The sequence below is a fragment of the Scyliorhinus canicula genome, chromosome 1 (genome assembly GCF_902713615.1).
Source record: "Scyliorhinus canicula chromosome 1, sScyCan1.1, whole genome shotgun sequence".
Taxonomy (NCBI): domain Eukaryota; kingdom Metazoa; phylum Chordata; class Chondrichthyes; order Carcharhiniformes; family Scyliorhinidae; genus Scyliorhinus; species Scyliorhinus canicula.
Genome location: NC_052146.1, coordinates 256,982,392 through 257,005,096, shown reverse-complemented (window position 1 = coordinate 257,005,096; position 22,705 = coordinate 256,982,392). Strand labels below are relative to the sequence as shown.

The window sequence follows — 22,705 nt, the reverse complement described above, 5'->3', positions numbered from 1 at the left end:
CGCTGGCTGTCGTTTTTCATTCAGGCCTGATGAAGGGACATCAAGGTTTTGAAAGTTAACTGGGATTTTACTCTGAAGTGTCTTTTAATTCGTACTTTGGTACTGTTTTGAGACCTTCGCCGTTCTGCTGTTCCTTTCTCCATCAAGTTGAAATGCATGGGTACGGATTTCATTTATGTTTATTTTAGATGGGATGCTAAAATGTGACGCTAATTTTCTCCTAATACTGCTTTAATGGGAATCGGATATTTTGTGTAGACACACTCTTAAAAAACATCTCTGATATAAATAGTCCTATATCTCCTTGCAGTCACAATGCTATTGATTGTTCCTTGAATTTATGCTACTTCCCCTTAGTTGACTAGACAAGCAGGACTTGTGTGTCATTTGATCTCTGCTCGAAAATACATTTACACTCAATTCTTTCCAGGTCCCTTTGCGGACAGAGGTCTTCCAGCGAATAGGTCCACCTCAATCCAGCATTTGCTTCCTTTGCATACGGCTGTCAGTCTGTTCGTGAGTAAACTGCTGGCGTCCCACTGTCCCACCTATTGCACTCACCCCTTGCTTGGCAGTGGGCTGTTTCAGAACCTGAGCCAAGGTGAATTCTCACTGGATGGCCCATCACAAATTGATCTCTAAATGACACCAAGCAGGGAAGAGAAAACACAGCAGGAGGGGGAATTTTTATGATCTTTAAATGACAATGCTTTCTGTGATCCATAAGTACAATCCACTGCCAATGGGATAATAATTACTTCTGCAGAGATATTGTGCCTGTGAGGCAGAACCAATTTAGCTCGTACAGATTAGCAGGTCAGCTCGGTGCTGTATGACTCCAGCCTGTTTAAAAAAAAATCCCTTCATTTTGCTTAGCATTTTTTTTGCATGGCTTTTTTCAGGCTATGATAAATGTAGTGAGAGCTCTACTGGAGTCCATTTATCACTGTCTGGGCCAGAAAACATTAAGGAAGTGCAGGCTTCCAATGACACTGACATGGTGGAGTTTGGTAATAATGGAAAATTTACTTGAGCTGGTGTCAGTGGTCATTAGGCTTTCGTAACCTGGCTGTGCATTAAGTAGCTTGGGTTAAAAGCAGTGGAGAGCAGTGAGTAAAACAAAAGGAAGTTTAAGTGCTAAATGATTTAAATCTGGTAAATGCATCAGTTATTTTTAACTGCTCAGTAGCAGGAGGTTAACCCTGACTTGGAGACAAGGGAAGGGAGGGGGCAGGCGACAGGAATGAACATATAGGAGCAATGTATATCCGTACATTTTAGTCACAGCTCTGTTACACACAAGGCTGCAGTTTAGTCAGTTGAGGACAATTAGCTAATGCAAAATGCAACTGAAATAGAGGTAAAGAGAAATAAGGTCAGGTCACATTGGCCGCAGTGCTGTGGATTTTCTGGCTAAATTAAAAATGGGAGTGTCTGTGAATTGTTAATCAAAAGAACCGAAAATGGATTATATAATCTTTATGCTATAGGCAAGCATCATAAAACAGCAGTGAACTTTTAAAATGAATGCATAGCAAATCATTCTGATGGCATAAACACCGCAAATGAAGAAATGTTTTTTTAAAAAAACTCCTGCAAAAAAAATAGAGGCTACACCAGGATCGACAGTGCAATGCAATAATTATCTCTCCCAAGGCGAAGCTGACTGGATACCTCCCCAGTGACAAGTGTTGGGTGAGTTATGACCAGTCGCACCAGAGGACATTTTTATTGTATCGTTTTGCTGACCATTATATAGTCTGTGAAAACCACAAGTTATATTATTATATTAATGTTAATGGAGCCTATTATGAGGGTGCGGGCCCTTTAATACCCCTCACTAAATTATTTGAGTTGTCTCTCACTTCTCCAGAGGTGACTGGCTGCCATCTTGAAAATCCCCCCTAGTGAGGAGTTCAGTTAAAAAAATATTAGGGGCAAGTACAGCCTTAATAGCATTATAATTGACCAATTTGTCACAGTGCTCGTTTAAATTTCTAGCTCTGTGACTTTTACCCCTCTGAATTTTTAAAAACATGTAAGTGAAGCTAAGGATGGCAGGATTACAATCCTTACCAGTGCTGTGACATCCAAGCAGCTTATTTAAAAAGCATGTATTTAGTTTATTATTTTAGTTCTTTGGTTGCATCACTTTACAAGGCTTTTAATGATGCACATTAATGGAACATTGGAACACATAAGCATAGGTCTTAAGAGCAGTAGAAGGCCATTTGGCCCTTCGAGCCTGGTCCACCATTTGATAAGAACGTTGTTGATCTGGTTGCGGTCTCAACTCCACGTTCCTGGCTGGACCCCATAACACAGGAAAATAGGATCTGGGAGCAGAAATAGGCCATTCAGCCCTTCGAGCTTGCTCCAACCCTTAAGTTCCTTGTCTGTCAAAAGTCTGTCTAAGTCTGCCTTGGATACAGTAACATATTCATTTGTGTAATGTTGCGGGATCACAATTTTTCCAGTCCTGGAGTTGCAGCTCTCACTGCATTTCTAGATGTCAGTGCTTCATTGAAGATTGTCCTAAACACCCACCAATTTCAGAAAGCAGTACAGCGCCCACTGAGACACAGTTGTTGATGAAGATGAATAAGCTGGGACCAGCAAATCTGGTGAAAACGGAAGTTTGCTGATCTTCCACAAATCTGAGAAGTACTTAAGGCAGACTGTGGTGAGTAACTGAATTTAAGTGTTTCACGGAATGTATTGGTGAGAAACATTGTTCATTTGCAATATTTCAGAAGTTGGAAAATGCGAAATATCAATTTTTTTAAATGAACATCCAACTAATGGAAAGGAGAAACTACAAATCTATCATTATGGGCAGGCTAATATATTTCATTGAGAGGAATTTTTACAATTTAAATTGTGTGAAAAGGTCATATTATTCAATGCGATACAGGGTTTTTACTAGTACTCTACATAGATTTGCATAGAATGTACAACACAGAAACAGGGGCCGGAATTCTCCATTTTTGCGGCTAAGTGCCACGCCGGCGTAGGAACAGTGGCGTTTTACAACGCCAAAATCAGCGCCGAACCATCACGAATTCCGGGACTGGTGAGGGGCAAGCAGTGGCGCCGGTTACAACTCCCGGCTCCTGCGCCAAAAACGGTCGGAGAATGGCCAGGTCCAGGGCCGCGCATGCGGTCGTGCCGTACAACATGGCGCCGGCCGTGCGCGGAACCGACCTGCCAAATACGGCCCCACGGGACAATCCCTGGCCACCACCTGGCCGCCCCCCCCCACCCCCCCAACCCTGGCCAGCAGCATGGCTCCCGGCCGACTGTGGCAGCTTAGGACACAGTCCGTGGCCACCATGCTGGGTTCCCGACCGCTCAGACCACACGTCAATTGCGCAGCCGGGAACTTGGCCCATTGGGGCGGAGATCGGGAGAGGGCCTTCCGATGATGCGCCAACGCCGTTCCAACAGCGTGCAGTGCTCAAGGCGACGACGGCATTTTGGAGGGGGAGGAGACTATAAAGGTGGCATCAAACCGGTGCCAATCCCAATTTGGGCATCGGAAGTGATGCTCCGCCCAATTGCCGATTACCATCTCGGCGTCGGGTAACGGAGAATCCCGCCTATGCTATTTCACCCAAGTGGTCCACATAGTGTTTATAACATAAGTCATACCTTGCATAGGTTTTAAGGAACTTCTGCAGTTTGTTGCAGGTTCTTGTTTTCATAGCATCCAAAGAACCTCCACAGCATCGAAGGTGGTAATTCGGCCCATCGACCCTCTGAAAGAGAACCCTACCTAGATCCACTCCCCGCAACCCTATCTAATCTACACATATTTGGACACTAAGGGGCAAGTTTTATCCTGCACATCTTTGGATTGTGGGAGGAAACTGGAGCACCCGGAGGAAACCCACGCAGACACGGGGAGCTTGTGCCAACTCCGCGCAGACAGTCGCCCGAGGCCAGAATTGAACCCGAGTCTCTGGCACTGTGAGGCAGCAGTGTTAACCATAGTGCCACTGTTTTCTTTCTTCCGTGGTGATTCTTTTTTTAAGGTCTTAATTGGAGAAAGAAGAAAGAGTAATACTGATGCTTTTAAACCTTTGGGATTGATGGCTGCTGATAGTAGAGAGAAGAAAACTCATTTAACTAAAGATGTGTACAGAACAGAGACATTCCCAATTGCCTTTGTCCAGTGGGGAAATGCTATTCCTCTGGGTTGATTGTGAACTGTCACTTCAGACATGATAACCAGGTTGGAGTGTGGGAAGACTGCCAATATTAAAATTTCTATCTGAGAGCCATAAAAGTGCCTGCTCTGACTTTTCTGTGTAGCTTTTAAAAATACACGTTAATTAAACATTTTGGAGACTTCCTGAAATTGACAAAGCATGAAATAAAACACAAAAACTTGTAATGTTGTAAAGGATTTTAAATTTTTATAAAAATGTTTATTCTTGAGGTGTGGGTGATACTGGCAAAGCTGCATATATTGTCCATCCTAGTGCCTAGAGGATGTAATGGGAGGCCTGAGGAAGATAGGAACAGTTGGAGGATATTCAGCTCTTGAGCATGTTACACCATTCAGTTTGATCAGCGGTTCTCAAACTGAGGTCTGCAGACCCCCGGAGGTCCTTCAAGACTGCAAGGTATTTGTGAAATAACCTAAAAATGTCTACCAAGGCTAATTTGTTGTGACCTGACATTTAGGAGCAGAATATAACCAGCACATGCATGATGCGCAGTGCAGAAGGCCCCATGCAGAAGGATAAGAGGCAGGAAGCTTGCTTGGTAGATGCACAGTTAACAAGGATGGTGGTGAATTCTGCCTTGTCCAAATCAGGGACTATAAACATATACTTTCGCACTTAAATTCAAAGAAACACCTGCTTTCTGAAAAACATTATGAGCATGCGCTTCACATATAACACTTCTAAATAATGAGCATTATTTCTTCCCATAATTTGTCAGAGTGTCAGTTTAATGAGAAAAGTGACGTGTACCTCTCCAGCGGCACAGCTGAGTCTTTTCTACAGATTCTCTGGCACTCTGCACAGAAAGTCTGGGGTGTGGTGTTTGCCGTCACTCAATTGAGGCCAGGTTGAACAGAAAGAATAGGAGCCTTCTTTGAAGTCTACAATAAAAATAAACTCCTCCTCACCAAACAAGGGCACGGGGAACCCCCCACACTAACATCGGGCCGACCAGTCCTGCCGCACAGGCATCATGGTGCGCCTCCCCCAACCAACGGTATTGGGGCGTGGCACCCCCACAAGCATCACACACACCCCTGCCACCATGAGCATCCAATCATGCCACAAAAGCATCACCCCCCCCGCCCCCTCCCAAGCATCAGGGTGCAATCCCCATCGACCAGCATTGTGGTGACCCTTCCCCACCACACAGGCTTCGGGGCACTCTCCTCCACAACTCCAGACCCCCCCCCCCCCCCACCACAAACATCAGGTACACAACCCCCTCCCACAAACATCACAACCCCTTCCCCCCACAAGCATTGCCCTCCCCCCTCCCCCACAAGCATTGCACTTATCCCCAACTATGAGTTCCATGAGCACTTATCCATTTAGCTACTATGACCTTTCCGTGCTGATGCACAGTCAGTGGCTAGAATTTCCCAGCCACCCCATGGTGTGTTTTTGCACAACAGATGTGGCTCCTCATTGACCGCTGGCCCAGCCGCAGGCTACAACACTTTGCGTAGTTCACTATGGTGCCGAGAAACCAGCATCACGGGTCAACTTTGGTAGGATTAGAAGATCCCATTCGTGGGCAGGTCGGAAAATCCCAGTGTATATGGACATGTTGATGTGACATATAATGCAAATGGGCCCAAAACTTCCAATCTCCAGATGGTCTTACCCTGGAAATGCCCCACAAGGCACACTGGGGACCCCTTGGACATCCCAGATGACCACATGTTAATTACCTGGGAAATTGGCCTTCCAATGGGCAATTCTCCAGGGTCTGGAATCCTGTGAAACTGAATTAAAACTGGAGACTTCAGCTGGTTACAACTCGCATACCGGAAAGTTATGCAGGGAAGGTAAGAAAGATTAAAATCAGGTCCAACTGCTGACCTCCTGACTCCCCACTAGAACCCCTTTTCTCTCCATATCTAGCCTATCCCCTGGCCCGACTACTCTCCTGTGCCTTCGGCTATGTGATTACCCACTTACCACTAACTACCCTCTCACCTACCATCCCTCTCACCTGAGTAACCCCCCCCCCCCCGACCCGACTATCCCTGACCCCCCCTGACTACTCCCTGACTGGCCCCCCCATATTGCTCCCAACCACCTGACTACCCTTCCTGTCACTCCCTGATCCCCTACGTATTCCTCAACCCTCCCAATGGGCAGTATGGTGGCACAATGGTTAGCACCAGGGACCTGGGTTTAATTCCGACCTTGGGTGACTGTCTGTATGGAGTTTGCACATTCTCCCAATGTCTGCCTGGGTTTCCTCCGGGTGCTGTGGTTTCTTCCCACAGTCCAAAGATGTGTAGGTTAGGTGGACTGGGTGTGCTAAATTGCCCCTTGGAGTCCAAAGGTTAGGTGGGGTTTCAGGGATGGGGTGGGGGAGTGGCCCTTAGTGCGGTGCTCTTTTGGCGCAGATCTGATGGGCAAAATGGCCCCCTTCTGCAGTCTAGGGTTCCATGAATTTCACCCCCAACTAACCCCCCCCCGACCAGCCGACTCCATTGAACCCCAATCTACCTACCCCCTCACCACCCACCTGCCACACTAGCCCCTCTGTTAACCACACTTCCGCCCACCTCCTTATCCACCTGTCTGCCAGCTTATCATCTTATCCACCACCAGTTATCCTATCTCCCTCGCCCACTTACCAGCCAGTACCATGCACCTCAACCCACCGACCTTACACATTTGCCTTCTCTCCGTAGCTTTTCAAAGTGTTTTGGGGACCTTTAAACTCTCTACTCAGTTGAATATGGCAGCAGAAGGTCTTGTGGCACAGTGGCAGTGTCCCTAGTTTTGGGCATGAAGCTCCAGGCCCCAGTCAGAACAGGTTGATTAACCGCCTGTAAATCCTTCCAATGTGCCTAAAGGCTGACATGAAGGCAAGGAGAGTTTCCTGCACAGCCATACTGAAGAATGACTATCCACTGCAGTACTTTGAAGCATAATCATGGACCAATCCAATGGATATCCATATTCATCGATTTGGGGTGTGACATCTGAAGGTGGAGGAGGAGTGCTGTAGAAAGGGGGTGTGGCAGCTTCCCCTGATGATCCTGCACTATGAAGAAGGACTCCAAGAACAGGTATACGATCTCCACATTTCTAAAGAGATAAGGAATGCGGAGCTCCATGGTGCAAAAAATAAAAGTGGAGTGACAATCCGATGGTGATTATCATTTCTTGGAAGATTGAGCCCATAGAATATTTGATTAAAGCACAACATGCTATTTGCCCTTTCTATCCAATCTCCTCGGGTATAATCCTTTCGGCCTTCTTTTTAATTTCACTATCTAATCCACTTCCCCACTATGACCACCCCAGTCTATTGTGTGTCAGGTTTGCTTTTAAACATGAAGTGTGTGTAGATTAAGCCAGAAGTGTGTGTAGATTAAGCCAGGGTGATTATGTTCATGAAAGTTTCTTGTTGCAGTATATTCCCTTTGGTATAAGGCATTAGCATCCGGTTTTCTTTGTGTTATTTCCCTTGCTACTTCCTTTTGAACACTTCTCTCTAAAAAGTGTTAATTTTAACCAATATCTGTAACAACTTTCCTTAAAAATCATTTCCAAATCTATTTCCTGTTGCAAGTTTGCAATGACATTTTGAGCTACTTTGTTGCTCTTTTTCAACTTACACTGCACTTCCTATTTGCCCACCTTGCTGTGTATCGTGCCGCCAAACAATGTTATTGAACATAAGAAATAAGAGCAGGGTAAATCATGAGAGCCTCAACATCGCTCTACCATTAAATATGACTATGGCTGATCCCCTTCAATTCCAACTTCCCACCTTCTCCTCATAACCCCTTATAAAAACAAAACCAAAAATCTGTCCATCTCAGCGTACTCAATGATGGAACATCCACAGCACTCTGGTGTAGACAATTCTGAAGATTCACAAACCCCTCAGTGAAGACATTTCTCCTCATCTCAGTTTTAAATGATCTATATCTTATCCTAAGACTGTGATCGGATGTACTCGATTCCTGAGTCAGGGAAAACAACCTTTGTGTGATCTGGACAAGCCCTTTCAGAATTCTGAATTCTTTAATGTCAGTATATTTACTCAGCCACACAGCATGATAGGACAATACTCTAATTACAGAAACCAATTTAATGAAGCTCCACTGTGTTGCCTCCAATGCAAGTGTATCCATCTGTAAATATGGAGATAAGGGTGGGTTTTCCGTGTCCCCATGGTGTGTTTTGCTGTGGCGGAAGTGGCCTGCTATTGTCCATCAGCAGATTCTTCCGGTCCCGCTGCTGTCAATGGGGTCTTCCATTGTTCGCACCCTCCACTGCTGAGGAACATATGGCGACGGGCCATTGTCAGTGGGACCCGAAGATCCCACCGGCAGGAATGGCTGGAAAGTCCCATCCTAAGACTGTGCACTGTACTTCATATGTAGTCTCAGCAAAGCCCAATGCCATTGTAGCATGACTTCCTTATCTGTGTACTTCCGTTCCCTTTCAATAAAGGCCAACATGTGCCTTCCTAATGGGTTGCTGAACCTGCATGTTAACTTTCCTTCTATAAGTACACCAAAGTCTCTCTGGACACCAACATTTCGAAGTATCACACCTTTTTAAAAAAATAAAATAAAAAAATTCTGCTTTCCTATTCTTACCACCAATGTGAAACTCACTTCCCCACATTATATTCCATCTGCCTTTTTGGGCCACCTTGCTGGACTAGAAAGCTAGTCCCAATTCTATGCACACCAAGCAATTAAAAATGCTTGGAATTGGCTATTGAATTATTTCTTAACACGTTATACACAGACCGCCACTGAATTAACAAACTTTTTTTGGCACTTAGCTTGGTCTAAGTTTGTTAGCTGCTTTGAAAAATGTTTGAGGAACATAATATTGGTGCACAATGAATGGTCAATTCTCCATCACTCCCAATACTAAAATTGTGTTGCAAAATATGACCCACTAGAAAATTCAGCATGATCATCATTTTCATTGTGTGCCATCAAAATCTATGAAAAGACGGCATTCAACCTTTTCTTTTTGAAAAACACAGAAAATATGGCTCAACTTCTGAAAACCAGATTTTTTTTGATCAACATCTCCCTGGATTATTCCCTTCCCCCAACATCGGTTCTAAAAATGTACCATCTCTGTACCCAGAGCTAAATCTCTTCCCTATTGACCCTAACCACCTCTTTTCTGCTTGAAAAAACGAGTACAAAGGCAGCACAGCAAAACAGACCCACGGAGGAGAATGGTGTTCTCAGACAATGTTATGATGGGATGGCAGAAGTGTATTAGACGATCCATTTTAGGATGATCCGTGCCGAATGCTGTCAGCTGTTGAAGCTTTCTTGCCTGCAATGATATTCTGCATCAGGAGGCTTTTTTATTCAGAGGTCAGATTTGGAATTGTAAGAGATTAATCTGATAAGGGGCAGTGCTGTTTCTAATCGGACTGATGGGAAAAATGCAGTAGTGAGGTGAGAGTCAATGCCGGGTGAATTATTGTGGCGTGATGGACTACCTTGGAGCTTGAGTAATCAAAGAGATAGCACTCACATCCAAAATTACTGTGGCGTTTTTATTCATCAACAGTCTGTCCAGCTTTTGTGTATGGCTGCTGCTCAGCCCCCATACAGAATAAAGCACTCAGAATTATTTTCTGAAATTAAATCTCAATAGGGGGTTCAGCTTGGGTTCGCCTTTTCACTCACTGAAATTAAAGCACATTTATTCTCTACAGTGGTCCAGCCTTTAATTTAGACAGAATTCACAAAAGTACAGCAGAACCATTTCACAATCATTTCTCCAAGGAACACAGGCTCTGAAAATTTACTTTTTTTTTGAAGAAACACTCCAATAAGTGTTGCTTTAATCAATGTTAAAAGCAATGTATTTGTTTTTTATTTTGAAAAATCTGGTGTACTGTTAATAAATTCTATAATCTTTCAGAACTTTGATCCACATGAGGAGAGTGGCTCAATATAATTTTAGCAATAGCAGGCAAATATGTAGTCAGCCTCACATTCAAAGGTCAACCTAACGCATAATTTACTCACTTTTGCCCTGCATGTCAGTCTATATTAACTCTTTGAGGAGCTGTAGCGGCATTTGTGAACTAGGACAACTTACACAATATTATTACAATTTTGCTCAGGGCCTCGATCCAAAATATTAACTTGTATGTTTTCTCTTTCTCTTGTATGTTCACCTGTGCTGAATGTGGTGCTGTGTTTCCTGTATTTAAGATCATAATTTTTCTTTTGACTCATAAAATCAGTGAGCTAAAGGTTTAAATATTCAACATTACATTTTATGGAAAATTTGAAATGAATAATGTGACAGAAGTAAAATGGTGGAACTTTCAAAGATCTTCCAACACTTAAGAGAATTCATTAAGGTGGTCAAAGATATGACAGCAGTAATCAGAGGTCGGTTTATTTCATGTGACTTCTTTAACAATTTAGGTTGAAATACTCAACTGAAGTTGCTTTATTAAAATGGCACTCGAGTAGAAGAACAAAAGATATTTTTCTCTGCAAACATGAAGCTCTCTGAGCCATCATCTTTAAAGTTAGAAGTTGTTGGAATGGAGATCATTTATACCTATGCAATAATTGGAGAAACAACTTAAAATGCTTGAAGTTTAGGTTTGTTCTATGCTGGTATTCTAATTTAAATCCAACCAATTGTGGATCATTTGCAGTAATATTGATCAAGTTATTCATTCCAAATGCCATTAACGAATTGCCATGCACACAATATTTTAAATTTTGTTTGGTTAATAAGTGTTCAAATGTATTTTTGAAGCTAAGGCACAAATGGAAAAAATCTAACAATTATAACTAAAAGATTCTGCAATATTCAAAAATAGGTTTGTGCAACCACATCAGCCCTTATGATAAATATATTGTGGTGAGATATTCTCTAGCCTTGTCTGTACTCGGGAAAATTGAAAAAAAAAACAGTCACAGCCCAATCATAAAATTAACTCACTCATAACAAAATATTACTCATGTGACTCGTAGGTGCATTGCCAGTGTATTTTTAATAGATTAGTACATTTTGTGCCACGTAGCATTAATACCTGAGAGTTTACAACATTTTTCATTTCTTCAATGATGTACATATACCAAAAAATCAAGAAAGAGTTGATTTCCCGTTCAGATCGCATCAGGAAATGTAACAGATTCCACATCTTCCTCAACAGACCTGTCCAGCTTTGGAATATGATTTTTGAAACTTCTCAAAAAGATGAACGGAACTAAAAAATGTTCTGAATGGCTGGAAAGAGAAAACAAAATACTTTAAACACAGTGGCACCTCTTTTCCTATTTTAAATCTAGTGTTAACTGCAAGAACACAGAGATTTCATTTATCACTGTTCAGAATCCAACTCACTAATTTGATAAATGGGATAAAACAAAAGCATATTGATTAATTTAAATCCACTTGTAAAATGCTAATATAACATTTCTGACAATACCTTTCCAACAAAACAAGCTGCTGCATTTGTTATTCACTGACTACAAATATGGAAATGTTTATATTTCTGCAGTAAAATGTCCTCATGTTAATTTTTGGTTTACGCATTTTTCCCTTGAATACATGTGCATTTAAAAATGATTCCTTACAAAAATATATATTTTTAGGGTTTTAACATGAGTTACACAAGGTCACAGCCATGGAGAAAATGGGAGAGAGTGAAGCAAACTGCAGAAGAGAAAACATTCTTGGTATTTTTCTGTACAGTATTTTTTACATGCAGACACTTGGGGCTTAAATGGCATCTTTATTGCTGGCCACAGCTTCAACATCTTGTGCCAGTCAATGGTTCGGGTAATTGGTCAGGATTCAGAAGGCAAAGGGTAGTCAGCTTTATAGAGGAAATTAACATCTTGTGAGAATACGTTTCACAGAAAAACTGAAATGTGCCAATAATAATCTTTATTGTCACAAGTAGGCTCACATTAACACTACAATGAAGTTACTGTGAAAAGCCCCTAGTCGCCACATTCCAGCGCCTGTTCGGTACACACAGGAAGAATTCAGAATGTCCAAATTACCTAACGGCACATCTTTCGGGACTTGTGGGAGGAAACCGGAGCACCCGGAGGAAACCCACGCTGACACAGAGAGAATGCGCAGACTCCGCACAGACAGTGACCCAAGCTGGGAATCGAACCTGGGACCCCGTCGCTATGAAGCAACAATGCTAACCACTGTACTGCCGTGCCACCTGGTTGTGCTACCGTGCCACTTTGTCTGCTACTGTGCAGCCTTTAGTCTCAAAAGGCCTCCAGATGTCTTGTATTTTCTGAAAAAGAGGGCTATTATACATAGGTCTCTTTTCCTCTAATCGCTCTCATTTTGGGCCAAACAGATTAGTAAATAAAAATATAGTGACACCAATGTTCCCTCCCAGAATGGAGATAGTTGGGTAATTCCTCTGTTAATCACACTCTATGAAAATGGGTGAATCAGAATTGGGTTAAGGGGATGGAATAAAATCCTTTGAAGAACCTGTACATTAAGAATGATGAAAAGGACAATTACTACAGCAAGTTGGCTTCTTTTTAATTGCTCTTACATCCTCCTTCATGCCTTTTCACAAATCCTCACTTTGTTTATTTCTGAAACATGTAAGATATACTTAAATGATCTTCCCTAGTTATCGATTTAGTTTTTAGTTTTGTGCTGTAGTTATACCTTCATTTCCCATTTATTTGTAATTTGGTCATTTCTAAATGGTACAAATTGCATGGGGTTTCCTCAACCCTGCACAATTCTGAGAACTTGTATTAGTGTTCAATAAGTTTGAGGCTTTTCCAGGGTCAGCGACAGATCACCTAGGCAAGGGGAAATTCTGCCCTGTTGTACTTGGCGGTGAAGCCACCTGAGGAAAAGCTGTCAGCTGCAGGGTTCAACAATCAGCAGGAAAAAAGGGAACAATCCAAAAGAAATCAGAGGTACTTATGGAGCCAAGGGGATTCTGAACTCTCTTGACACCACAAAATGCTTTTAATGAAAATGGTGTGCTGCATGCTGCACAACATCGTGCAGTGGAGGGGCCTAGAAATCAAGGACAACAAAGCCATAGCAAGAACTCCCAACTTCTAAAGAGGAGGATGAGAAAGATCAGGAACAGGAGGATGATTCCAAAATGGAGGATGAGGAGGCCGCCAATGGCAGGGCAGCTAGGAAGAATGACGATGTAGCTGGGGCTGAATCTGCAGGAAGGAATCATCACCAGACCTGTCTTTGAGTAATATCAATCTGCATAAGATCCTCCTATCTCACTTGTTCTCAGCCAGTCTCCAGTGAGAAATTTCAAATTAAAAGACTTCTACATTTACACAACAGTTATGAAGGGTAATGACAACTCCCCACAAGGGAGAGAATCAACACCAATGAGTTCAACTCAGTTACATTGAAATGGCGGCAACCCTCACCATCATAACCTGCAAACACACATGGTGAGATATCCTTGACAAACTGACCTCCTCAAATCAAACACCAGTGCCTGTAAATTAGATGCCCAGGCCATCAACTTGCCCATCGTCAAATCATGCTCACAATGCTGAGTGACATGACTCAAGACTTTAAACCCTATACACACACAGATACAATCGTAAGTTCTGGCATATATGGAAAGATTTTGTAAAGGATGAGCGCACAACTGTGCAACAATGGCTCTTTAAACCAATTTGTGCACCATCCATTCCGACCAATGGTCCAGTTGCTGAGATGGGTGCCATATGCAACATTTTAGGCTTCCATGATCCTCCGATTTCCTCACAAAGCACATATTTTGCTGTCTGGAATGCAAATGCTGCCAAAGTAGTGCGGACAGCAGGTGAGCAACATTTACAGGAGTACGAATAGCATGTCTAGCTGTGATGCTTTCATTTTGAGTTCTCGAGTATACAAGCACATAGATGCACCTTTGTGCTGTGATTCCCCCCAAGAACATGCCTGCCCAAGCACAGATACATTTCATGCTTTGGCGGGCAGGATCTTGGATGGGAAATTCACCTATTAAGACCCTCAAGAGGCCACTGAAGGGCTTATTCTGCCCAGCTTTGAATTGTAGGCTGTCTGGAGCAGGGTGGGAAAGTGAGATTTACACTTTTCTTCATCTTGGATGGGAAAGAGGGTGGGGGGTGGTGTCTCTCACTCTGAAGGCCCCCTCAGATTTCGAGCATCCTCTCTTTCCCCCCCCCCCCCCCCCCCCCCCCACCCCCCAAGGGTGTTGGAGCTTCAGGACCCCCTCATTACCTTGCCTACACCCCAATGCTGCGATTGCCCCCCTCTTGAAACCCCTGACGTACCCTTCCCTTCCATCCCTGGGGCCTACCTTTTCAAAGGTCTTGGGACTTAGTTCCTGGCTGTGTGCCGCTTCTGGTCACTGCAGCACTGTGCTTGGCTGGGTTGAAGAGCTATTGGCCAATCTGATTGGTCGACAGCTCCCATAAGCAGGACTTCCTTCCAAGGGTGGGCAGAAATCCTGCCCATTTGCCTATCAACACTCAAATGAGCGTTCAGTAGGAGTTCAAGAGTCAGTGGCTACGTGTTGGGCACAGACACTCGGGATGGGGATCACCGATCACTCAACATCCTTTAAACGTCTACCCCATATGTTTCAATCAGATCCCCTCTCAATCTTCTAAATTCCAGTGAATACGGGCCTCGTTGACTCTTTCTCTTCTCGTATGATAATCCTGCCATCCCAGGAATCAGTCTAGTGCACATTTGCTGCACTCCTTCTATTGCAAGTATATCCTTTCTTAGATAAGGAAACCAAAATTGCACACAATATTTCAGGAGTTATCTCATTAAGGCCCTGTACAGCTGCAGTAAGACAACATTGTTCCTGTACTCGAGCCCTCTTGCAATGAAGGCCAACATACCATTTGTCGTCTTACCTGCTTGCTGTATTTGTATGTTTACTCTCAGTGACTTGGGTACAAGAACACCCAGTCTTTTTGTAGGCCAAACCCAATCTATCACTATTGAAATAACACTCTGCCATTCTGTTTCTCCTTCCAAAGTGGATAACTTCACATTTATCCACATTATACTACATCTGCCATGTATTTTCCCATTCACTCAACTTGTCTAAATCATTTTGAACCTCTTAACATCCTCCTCACTACTCACATTCCCACCAAGTTTAATGTCATCAGCAAACTTGGAAATATTACATTCGGTTCCCTCAAAATCATTGATGTATATTGTGAATAGCTGAATCCCAACCTGTAGGATCCCATTAGTCACTGCATGCCTCTTTGAAAAAGACCCATTTATTCCTACTCTTTTTCCTGTCTGATAATCAATTCTCAATCCATGCCGATATATTACCCTCAATCCTATGTGCTTTAATTTTTCATACTAACCTTTTGTGGAATAGACAGCACTTCCTTCCAAGGGTGGACAGAAGTCCTGTCTATCAACTCTCAAATGAGTGTTATGTGGGCAGTGGGAGTTCAAATAGCTTTCCAAAAATTCAAATGCACTACATCCACTTATTCTCCCTTATCTATTCTGCTACTTATGTCCTCAAAAAACTCCATTAGCTTTGTCAAACATGATTTCCTTTTCATAAATCCATATTGATTTTGTCTAATTCCGTTGATCTTGATGTCCTGCTGACTCATCCTTTATAATAGAATCTAGCCTTTTCCCTACTACCAATATTAGGCTAACAGTTCTGTAATTCTCTATTTGTTTCCCTCCCTCCTTTTTTTAAATTGTGGGGTTACATTTCCCACCCGCCAATTGGCTGGGACTGTTCCAGAATCTAGAACAATTTGAGAGATGACAACTGACGCATCCATTATTTCCATGGCCACCACCTTTAGTGACCTGGGATGTAGATTATCAGTCCCTGGGGATTTATTGACTTTCAGTCCCATTAATTTCTCCAGCCAGCTTTTTTTTTTGTAATACTAATTTCCTTCAATTTCTCCTTCTCATTTAGATCCTTGGTTCCTAGAATTTCTGAGAAGTTATTTGTGTCTTCCTCTGTGAAGAGAGAACTAAATTAGTTGTTCAATTGCTCTGCCATGTCCTTGTTCTCTATTATAAATTCTCCCATTTTGGACTGTAAGGGACCCACATTTGTCTTCATTAATTGTTTTCTTTTTACATACTTATAGAAGCTTTTGCAATCCACTTTTATGTCACTTGCAAGTTTACTCTCGTGTTATATTTTTCCTCTCTTAAACAATCTCTTGATCCTCTTTTGTTGAATTTTGAACTGTTCCCAATCCTCCGGTTTTCTACTTTCCCGCAACTTTATATGTCTCTTCTTTGTATTTAATACTATCCTTAGTTACTTCCGTTAGCCACGGTTGGATACTTTTCATATTGTGCTTTTGCATCAGAAAGGAATGTATGCCTATTGCAATGCGCACATTTGTTCCTCAAATATTAGCCATTGCCTATCCACCATCACACCTTTTAATGAAGTTACCCAATATAACCTCGCCAACTTATGCTTTATACTTTCATAGTTTCCTTTGTTTAGATTTAGGACCCTTGTTTCGAATCAGACTTATTTACTGTCCATCCTAATGAAGAATTCTATCATGTCATGGTCCCTGTTCCCTAAAGGATTGTACATGACAAGATTATTAATGAACCCCTTCTCAGCATGGATAGAGAATTGGCTAACTAATAGAAGAGAGTTGGGATAAGAGAGGCATTTTCAGGATGGCAACCTGTAACAAGTTGAGTGGAACAGAGATCAGTATTAGGACCACAATCATTTACAATATACATTAATAACTTGGATGAGGGAAGGGAATGTACCATTGCCAAGTCTGCAGATGATACATAGATAGGTGGGAAGGCAAATGGTGAGGATGTCACAAAGAATCGACAGAGGTATATAGACAGGTTCAGTGAGTGGGAAAAAACTTGGCAGACAGAATATAATGTAGGAAAATGTAAAATTATGCACTTTGGTAGGAAGAATAAAGAAGCTGAATATTATTTAGAATATAATAATAATTGCTTATTGTCACAAGTGGCTTCAGTGAAGTTACTGTGAAATGCCCCTAGTCGTCACATTCCAGCGTCTGTTTGGGGAGGCCGGTACGGGAATTGAAACCCATGCTGCTGGCCTTCTGCATTAAAAGCCAGCTGTTTAGCCCACTGTGCTAAACCAGTCCCTGAAAGAGAGAGACTTCAGAAAGCTGCAGTTTAGAGGGATTTGGGGGTCCTCGTGCATAATCACAAAAACCTAGCATACAAGTTCAGCAAGTAATAGGGAAAGCAAATGGAGTGTTGGCCTTCATTTCAAAGGGAATGGAGTATAAAAATAGGGAAGTCTTGCTAAAACTGTATCGGGAACTAGTTAGGTCACATCTGGAATACTGTGCAGTTTTAACCCCCTTATTTAAGGAAAGATATACTGGCATTGGAGGCAGTCCAGGGAAGGTCCATGAGGTTGATCACAGAAATGAGGGATTTTCTTATGAGGAGAGGTTGAGAAGGTTGGGCCTGAACTCATGGGAGTTTAGAAGAATGAGAGCCATTCTTATTTATAGGATGCTCGGGCTTAAAAGGGTAGATATGGGCGGTTATTACTCCTTGTGGGAGAGTCTAGGACCAGAGAACATAGTCTCAGAGTAAGGGGTTGCTAATTTAAGACAAATTAGGAAGAATTTCTTCTCATAGAGGGCAGTGAATCTCTGGAATTCTTTACGTTTGGGTGCTGTGGAGGCTGGTTTGTTAGGTATTGTGATAAATGTAAGAATTTCAGATGTATTGTACTATAGGTATTATATGTTTTGTTAGGTATTGTATTATAGGTTTAATGTGTGTGTGTGTCTGTTGCCATCATGTTTTAAAATGTTGGGAGCCAGGAGTGCAATGGGCTGCATGGTAGCACAGTGGGTAGCATTGTTGCTTCACAGCGCCAGGGACCTGGGCTTCAATTCCCGCCTTGGGCCACTGTCTGTGTGGAGTCTGCAAGTTCTCTCCGTGTCTGTGTGGATTTCCTCCGTGTGCTCCGGTTTCCACCCACACGTCCTGAAAGGCATGCTTGTTCGGTAAATTGGACATTCTGAATTCTTCCTCAGTGTACCCGAACAGGCGCTGGAGTGCAGCAACTATAGACTATAGAACATTACAGCGCAGTACAGGCCCTTCAGCCCTCGATGTTGCGCCGACCTTGAGACCTCTCTAAAGCCCATCTACACTATTCCCTTATCATCCATATGTTTATCCAATGACCATTTAAATGCCCTTAATATTGGCGAGTCCACTACTGTTGCAGGCAGGGCATTCCACGCCCTTACTACTCTCTGAGTAAAGAGCCTACCTCTGACATCTGTCCTATATCTATCTCCCCTCAATTTAAAGCCATGTCCCCTCATGCTAGCCATCACCATCCGAGGAAAAAGGTTCTCGCTGTCCACCCAATCTAATCCTCTGATCATCTTGTATGCCTCAATTAAGTCACCTCTTCACCTTCTTCTCTCTAACGAAAACAGCCATAAGTACCTCAGCCTTTCCTCATAAGATCTTCTTTCCATACCAGGCAACATCTTGGTAAATCTCCTCTGCACCCTTTCCAATTCTTCCACATCCTTCCTATAATGCGGCAACCTGAACTGCACGCAATACTCCAAATGCGGCCGCACCAGAGTTTTGTACAGTTGCAACATGACCTCATGGCTCCGAAACACAATCCATCTACCAATAAAAGCTAACACACCGTACGCCTTCTTAACAACCCTATCAACCTGGGTGGCAACTTTCAGGGATCTATGTACATGGACACCGAGATCTATCTGCTCATCCATACTACCAAGAATCTTACCATTAGCCCAGTACTCTGTATTCCTGTTGCTCCTACCAAAATGATTCACTTCACATTTTTCTGCATTAAACTCCATTTGCCACCTCTCAGCCCAGCTCTGCAGCTTATCTATGTCCCTCCTGTAACCTGCAACATCCATCCGCACTGTCCACAACTCCACCGACGCCCTCCTCTAGGTCATTTATAAAATGACAAACAGTAGTGGCCCCAAAAACAGATCCTTGTGGTACACCACTAGTAACTGGACTCCAGTCTGAACATTTCCCATCAACCACCACCTTTGTCTTCTTCCAGTTAGCCAATTTCTGATCAAAACTACTAAATCACCCTGAATCCTATGCCTCTGTATTTTCTGCAATAGCCTACCATGGGGAACCTTATCAAACGCTTTACTGAAATCCATATACACCACATCAACTGCTTTACCCTCGTCCACCTGTTTGGTCACCTTCTCAAAGAACTCAATAAGGTTTGTGAGGCATGACCTACCCTTCACAAAACCGTGTGTTTATGAATCCTATCTCTAATAAACCTTTCCAAGACTTTGCGCACAACAGAAGTAAGGCTCACTGGTCTATATTACCAGGGTTGTCTCTACTCCCATTCTTGAAGAAGGGGACAACATTTGCTATCCTCCAGTCTTCTGGCACTATTCCTGTAGACAATCACGACATAAAGATCAAAGCCAAAGGCTCAGCAATCTCCTCCCTAGCTTCCCAGAGAATCCTAGGATTAATTACATCCGGCCCAGGGGACTTATCTATTTTCACACTTTCCAGAATTGCTAACACCTCCACCTTATGTACCTCAAGCCCTTCTAGTCTAGTAGTCTGTATCTCGGTATTATCCTCGACAGCATTGTCTTTTTCCTGTGTGAATACTGACGGAAAATACTCATTTAGCACCTCTCCTATCTTCTCGGAATCCACGCACAACTTCCCACTACTGTCCTTGACTGGCCCCACTCTTACCCTCGTCATTCTTTTATTCCTGACATACCTATAGAAAGCTTTAGGGTTATCCTTGATCCTACCTCCAAAAGACTTCTCATGTCCCCTCCTGGCTCTTCTTGGCTCTCTCTTTAGGTCCTTCCTAGCTAACCTGTAATTCTCGAGCGCCCTAACTGAACCTTCACGTCTCATCTTTACATAAGCAGCCTCCATCCTCTTGACAAGTGATTCAACTACTTTAGTAAAACACGGTTCCCTCGTTTGACCACTTCCTCCCTGCCTGACAGGGACACACCTATCAAGGACACGCAGTAGCTGTTCCTTGAACAAGCTCCACGTTTCAATTGTGCCCATCCCCTGCAGTTTCCTTCCCCATCCTATGCATCCCAAGTCTTGCCTCATCGCATCATAACTGCCTATCCCCCAGCTATAACTCTTGCCCTGCAGTATATACCTATCCCTTTCCATCACTAAAGTAAACGTAACCGAATTGTGGTCACTATCACCAAAGTGCTCACCTACCTCCAAATCTAACATCTGTTCTGGTTCATTACCCAGTACCAAATCCAATACGGCCTCGCCTATCGTTGGCCTATCTACATACTGTATCAGGAAACCCTCCTGCACACATTGGACAAAAACGGATCCATCTAAAGTACTCGAACTATAGCGTTTCCAGTCAATATTTGTAAAGTTAAAGTCCCCCATAACAACTACCCTGTTACTTTCGCTCCTATCCAGATCAACTTTGCAATCTTTCCTCTACACATCTACATTAGGGGCAGCACGGTAGCATGGTGGTTAGCATAAATGCTTCACAGCTCCAGGGTCCCAGGTTCGATTCCCGGCTGGGTCACTGTCTGTGCGGAGTCTGCACGTCCTCCCCGTGTGTGCGTGGGTTTCCTCCGGGTGCTCCGGTTTCCTCCCACAGTCCAAAGATGTGCGGGTTAGGTGGATTGGCCATGCTAAATTGCCCGTAGTGTCCTAAAATGTAAAGTAATGGGGGGGTTGTTGGGTTACGGGTATAGGGTGGATACATGGGTTTGAGTAGGGTGATCATTGCTCGGCGCAACATTGAGGGCTGAAGGGCATGTTCTGTGCTGTACTGTTCTATGTTCTATCTCTGGAACGTTTCGGAGGCCTATAGAAAACTCCTAACTGGGTGACCTCTCCTTTCCTGTTCCTAACCTCAGCCCATACTACCTCTGTAGACGAGTCCTCATCAAACGTCCTTTCTGCCACCGTAATACTGTCCTTGACTAACAATGCCACCCCCCTCCTCTTTTACCACCTTCCATGAGCTTACTGAAATATCTAAACCCCGGAACCTGCAACAACCATTCCTGTCCCTGCTCTATCTATGACTCCGAAATGGCCACAACATCGAAGTCCCAGGTACCAACCCATGCTGCAAGTTCACCCACCTTATTCCGGATGCTCCTAGCGTTGAAGTAGACACACTTTAAACCACCTTCCTGCCTGCTGGTACACTCCTGCAACCTTGAAACCTTATTCATGACCTCACTACTCTCAACCTCCTGTATGCTGGAGCTACAATTCAGGTTCCCAACCCCATGCTGAATTAGTGGATTTTCACAGTAACTTCATTGCAGTGTTAATGTCAGCATACTTGTGACACAAATAAAGAGTATTATTATTATTAAGGCACCGTTACAGGTTAGAGTTAACAGAATTTTGTTTTAATTCAGGGGATTTCCTGTGGAGTTAATTATATTTCAGCTTGATACGCTGATGTTGTTGCTGGGTGGAGCTAAGACATCAGGAATTTTGCAGAATGCCGGTAAGTTCTGATCTGAATGGACCTGTGTTCAGAAGTAAATCAGTTTTGCTCTCACTGCAGTTCTGTTAAAAGAGATTAACAGTCTTTGAAGAAGTGTCAATAAATCTCAGTGTCTGAGAATAAGGGGAGCTGAAACAAGCTGAGAAACAACTTCTGAAGAAATAGAGCCAAAATTTCTGCATAGGTTTGACAGAAGTTTGGCCGGGGTTCTCCATTCTGGGTACTAAGTGCCCACGCTGGCGGGAGAACCGGCGCCAACCACTCTGGCATGAGTAGCCCCTGAAAGTGCGGGATGCCGGAGGGGTTGGCACTGCTCCAGCCGGCGCTGAAGTGATGGCGTGATCTCGCGCAAGCGTGGACCGCCGGCGTATTTTGCCGCATGCGTGAAGGGTTCTCTTCTCCGCGCACAGCATGGCGGAGCCCTACAGGGGCTGGCACGGAAGGAAGAAGTGCCCCAAATGGAACACACCCACCCGCAGGTCGGTGGGCCCCGATCGCGGGCAGCCACCGTGGGCCCTCCCCCCACCCCGAGGACCGCCCCCGCCGACTTACCTGCTAGGTCCCGCCGGAACGCGAGTTGAGTGATTCACGCCGGTGGGACTGGCCAAATATGGACAGCCGCTCGGCCCATCGGGGCCCGGAGAATCGCCGGGGGGGCCGCTGCCAACGGCCCCCGACTGGCGTGGCATGAATCCCACCCTGGCCGAGAAACGGCGCCGGAGAATACGGCAGCTGGCGTCAGGGCCACGGGGAGGGATTCGCGCCACCCCCCTGAGGATTCTCCAACCCGGCGGGGGGTCGGAGAATCCCGCCCCTTGTCTTTAAAGCAGTGTGATTAAATATCTCTATCTCAAAGAACATCTCTGTAAAGCAAGTATTCCTATTACCATTGGTAGTTACAGTGGATTAAGAGCGGAAATGGTTTTGTTTCTTGTTCTTCAAG

The 22,705-nt window shown here is 43.8% G+C and overlaps 1 protein-coding gene across 1 annotated transcript in view; it reads right to left on the bottom strand.

Moving 5' to 3' along the window:
- Positions 1-11,210: 11,210 nt before the first annotated feature.
- Positions 11,211-22,705, bottom strand: part of spata17 (spermatogenesis associated 17) — a 429,942-nt gene continuing 418,447 nt past the window's right edge. The window contains exon 10 of the mRNA XM_038811880.1: positions 11,211-11,465. Coding sequence (XP_038667808.1) covers positions 11,385-11,465 — 81 coding nt within the window. The 3' untranslated portion in view covers positions 11,211-11,384. The remainder of the gene's footprint in view (positions 11,466-22,705) is intronic.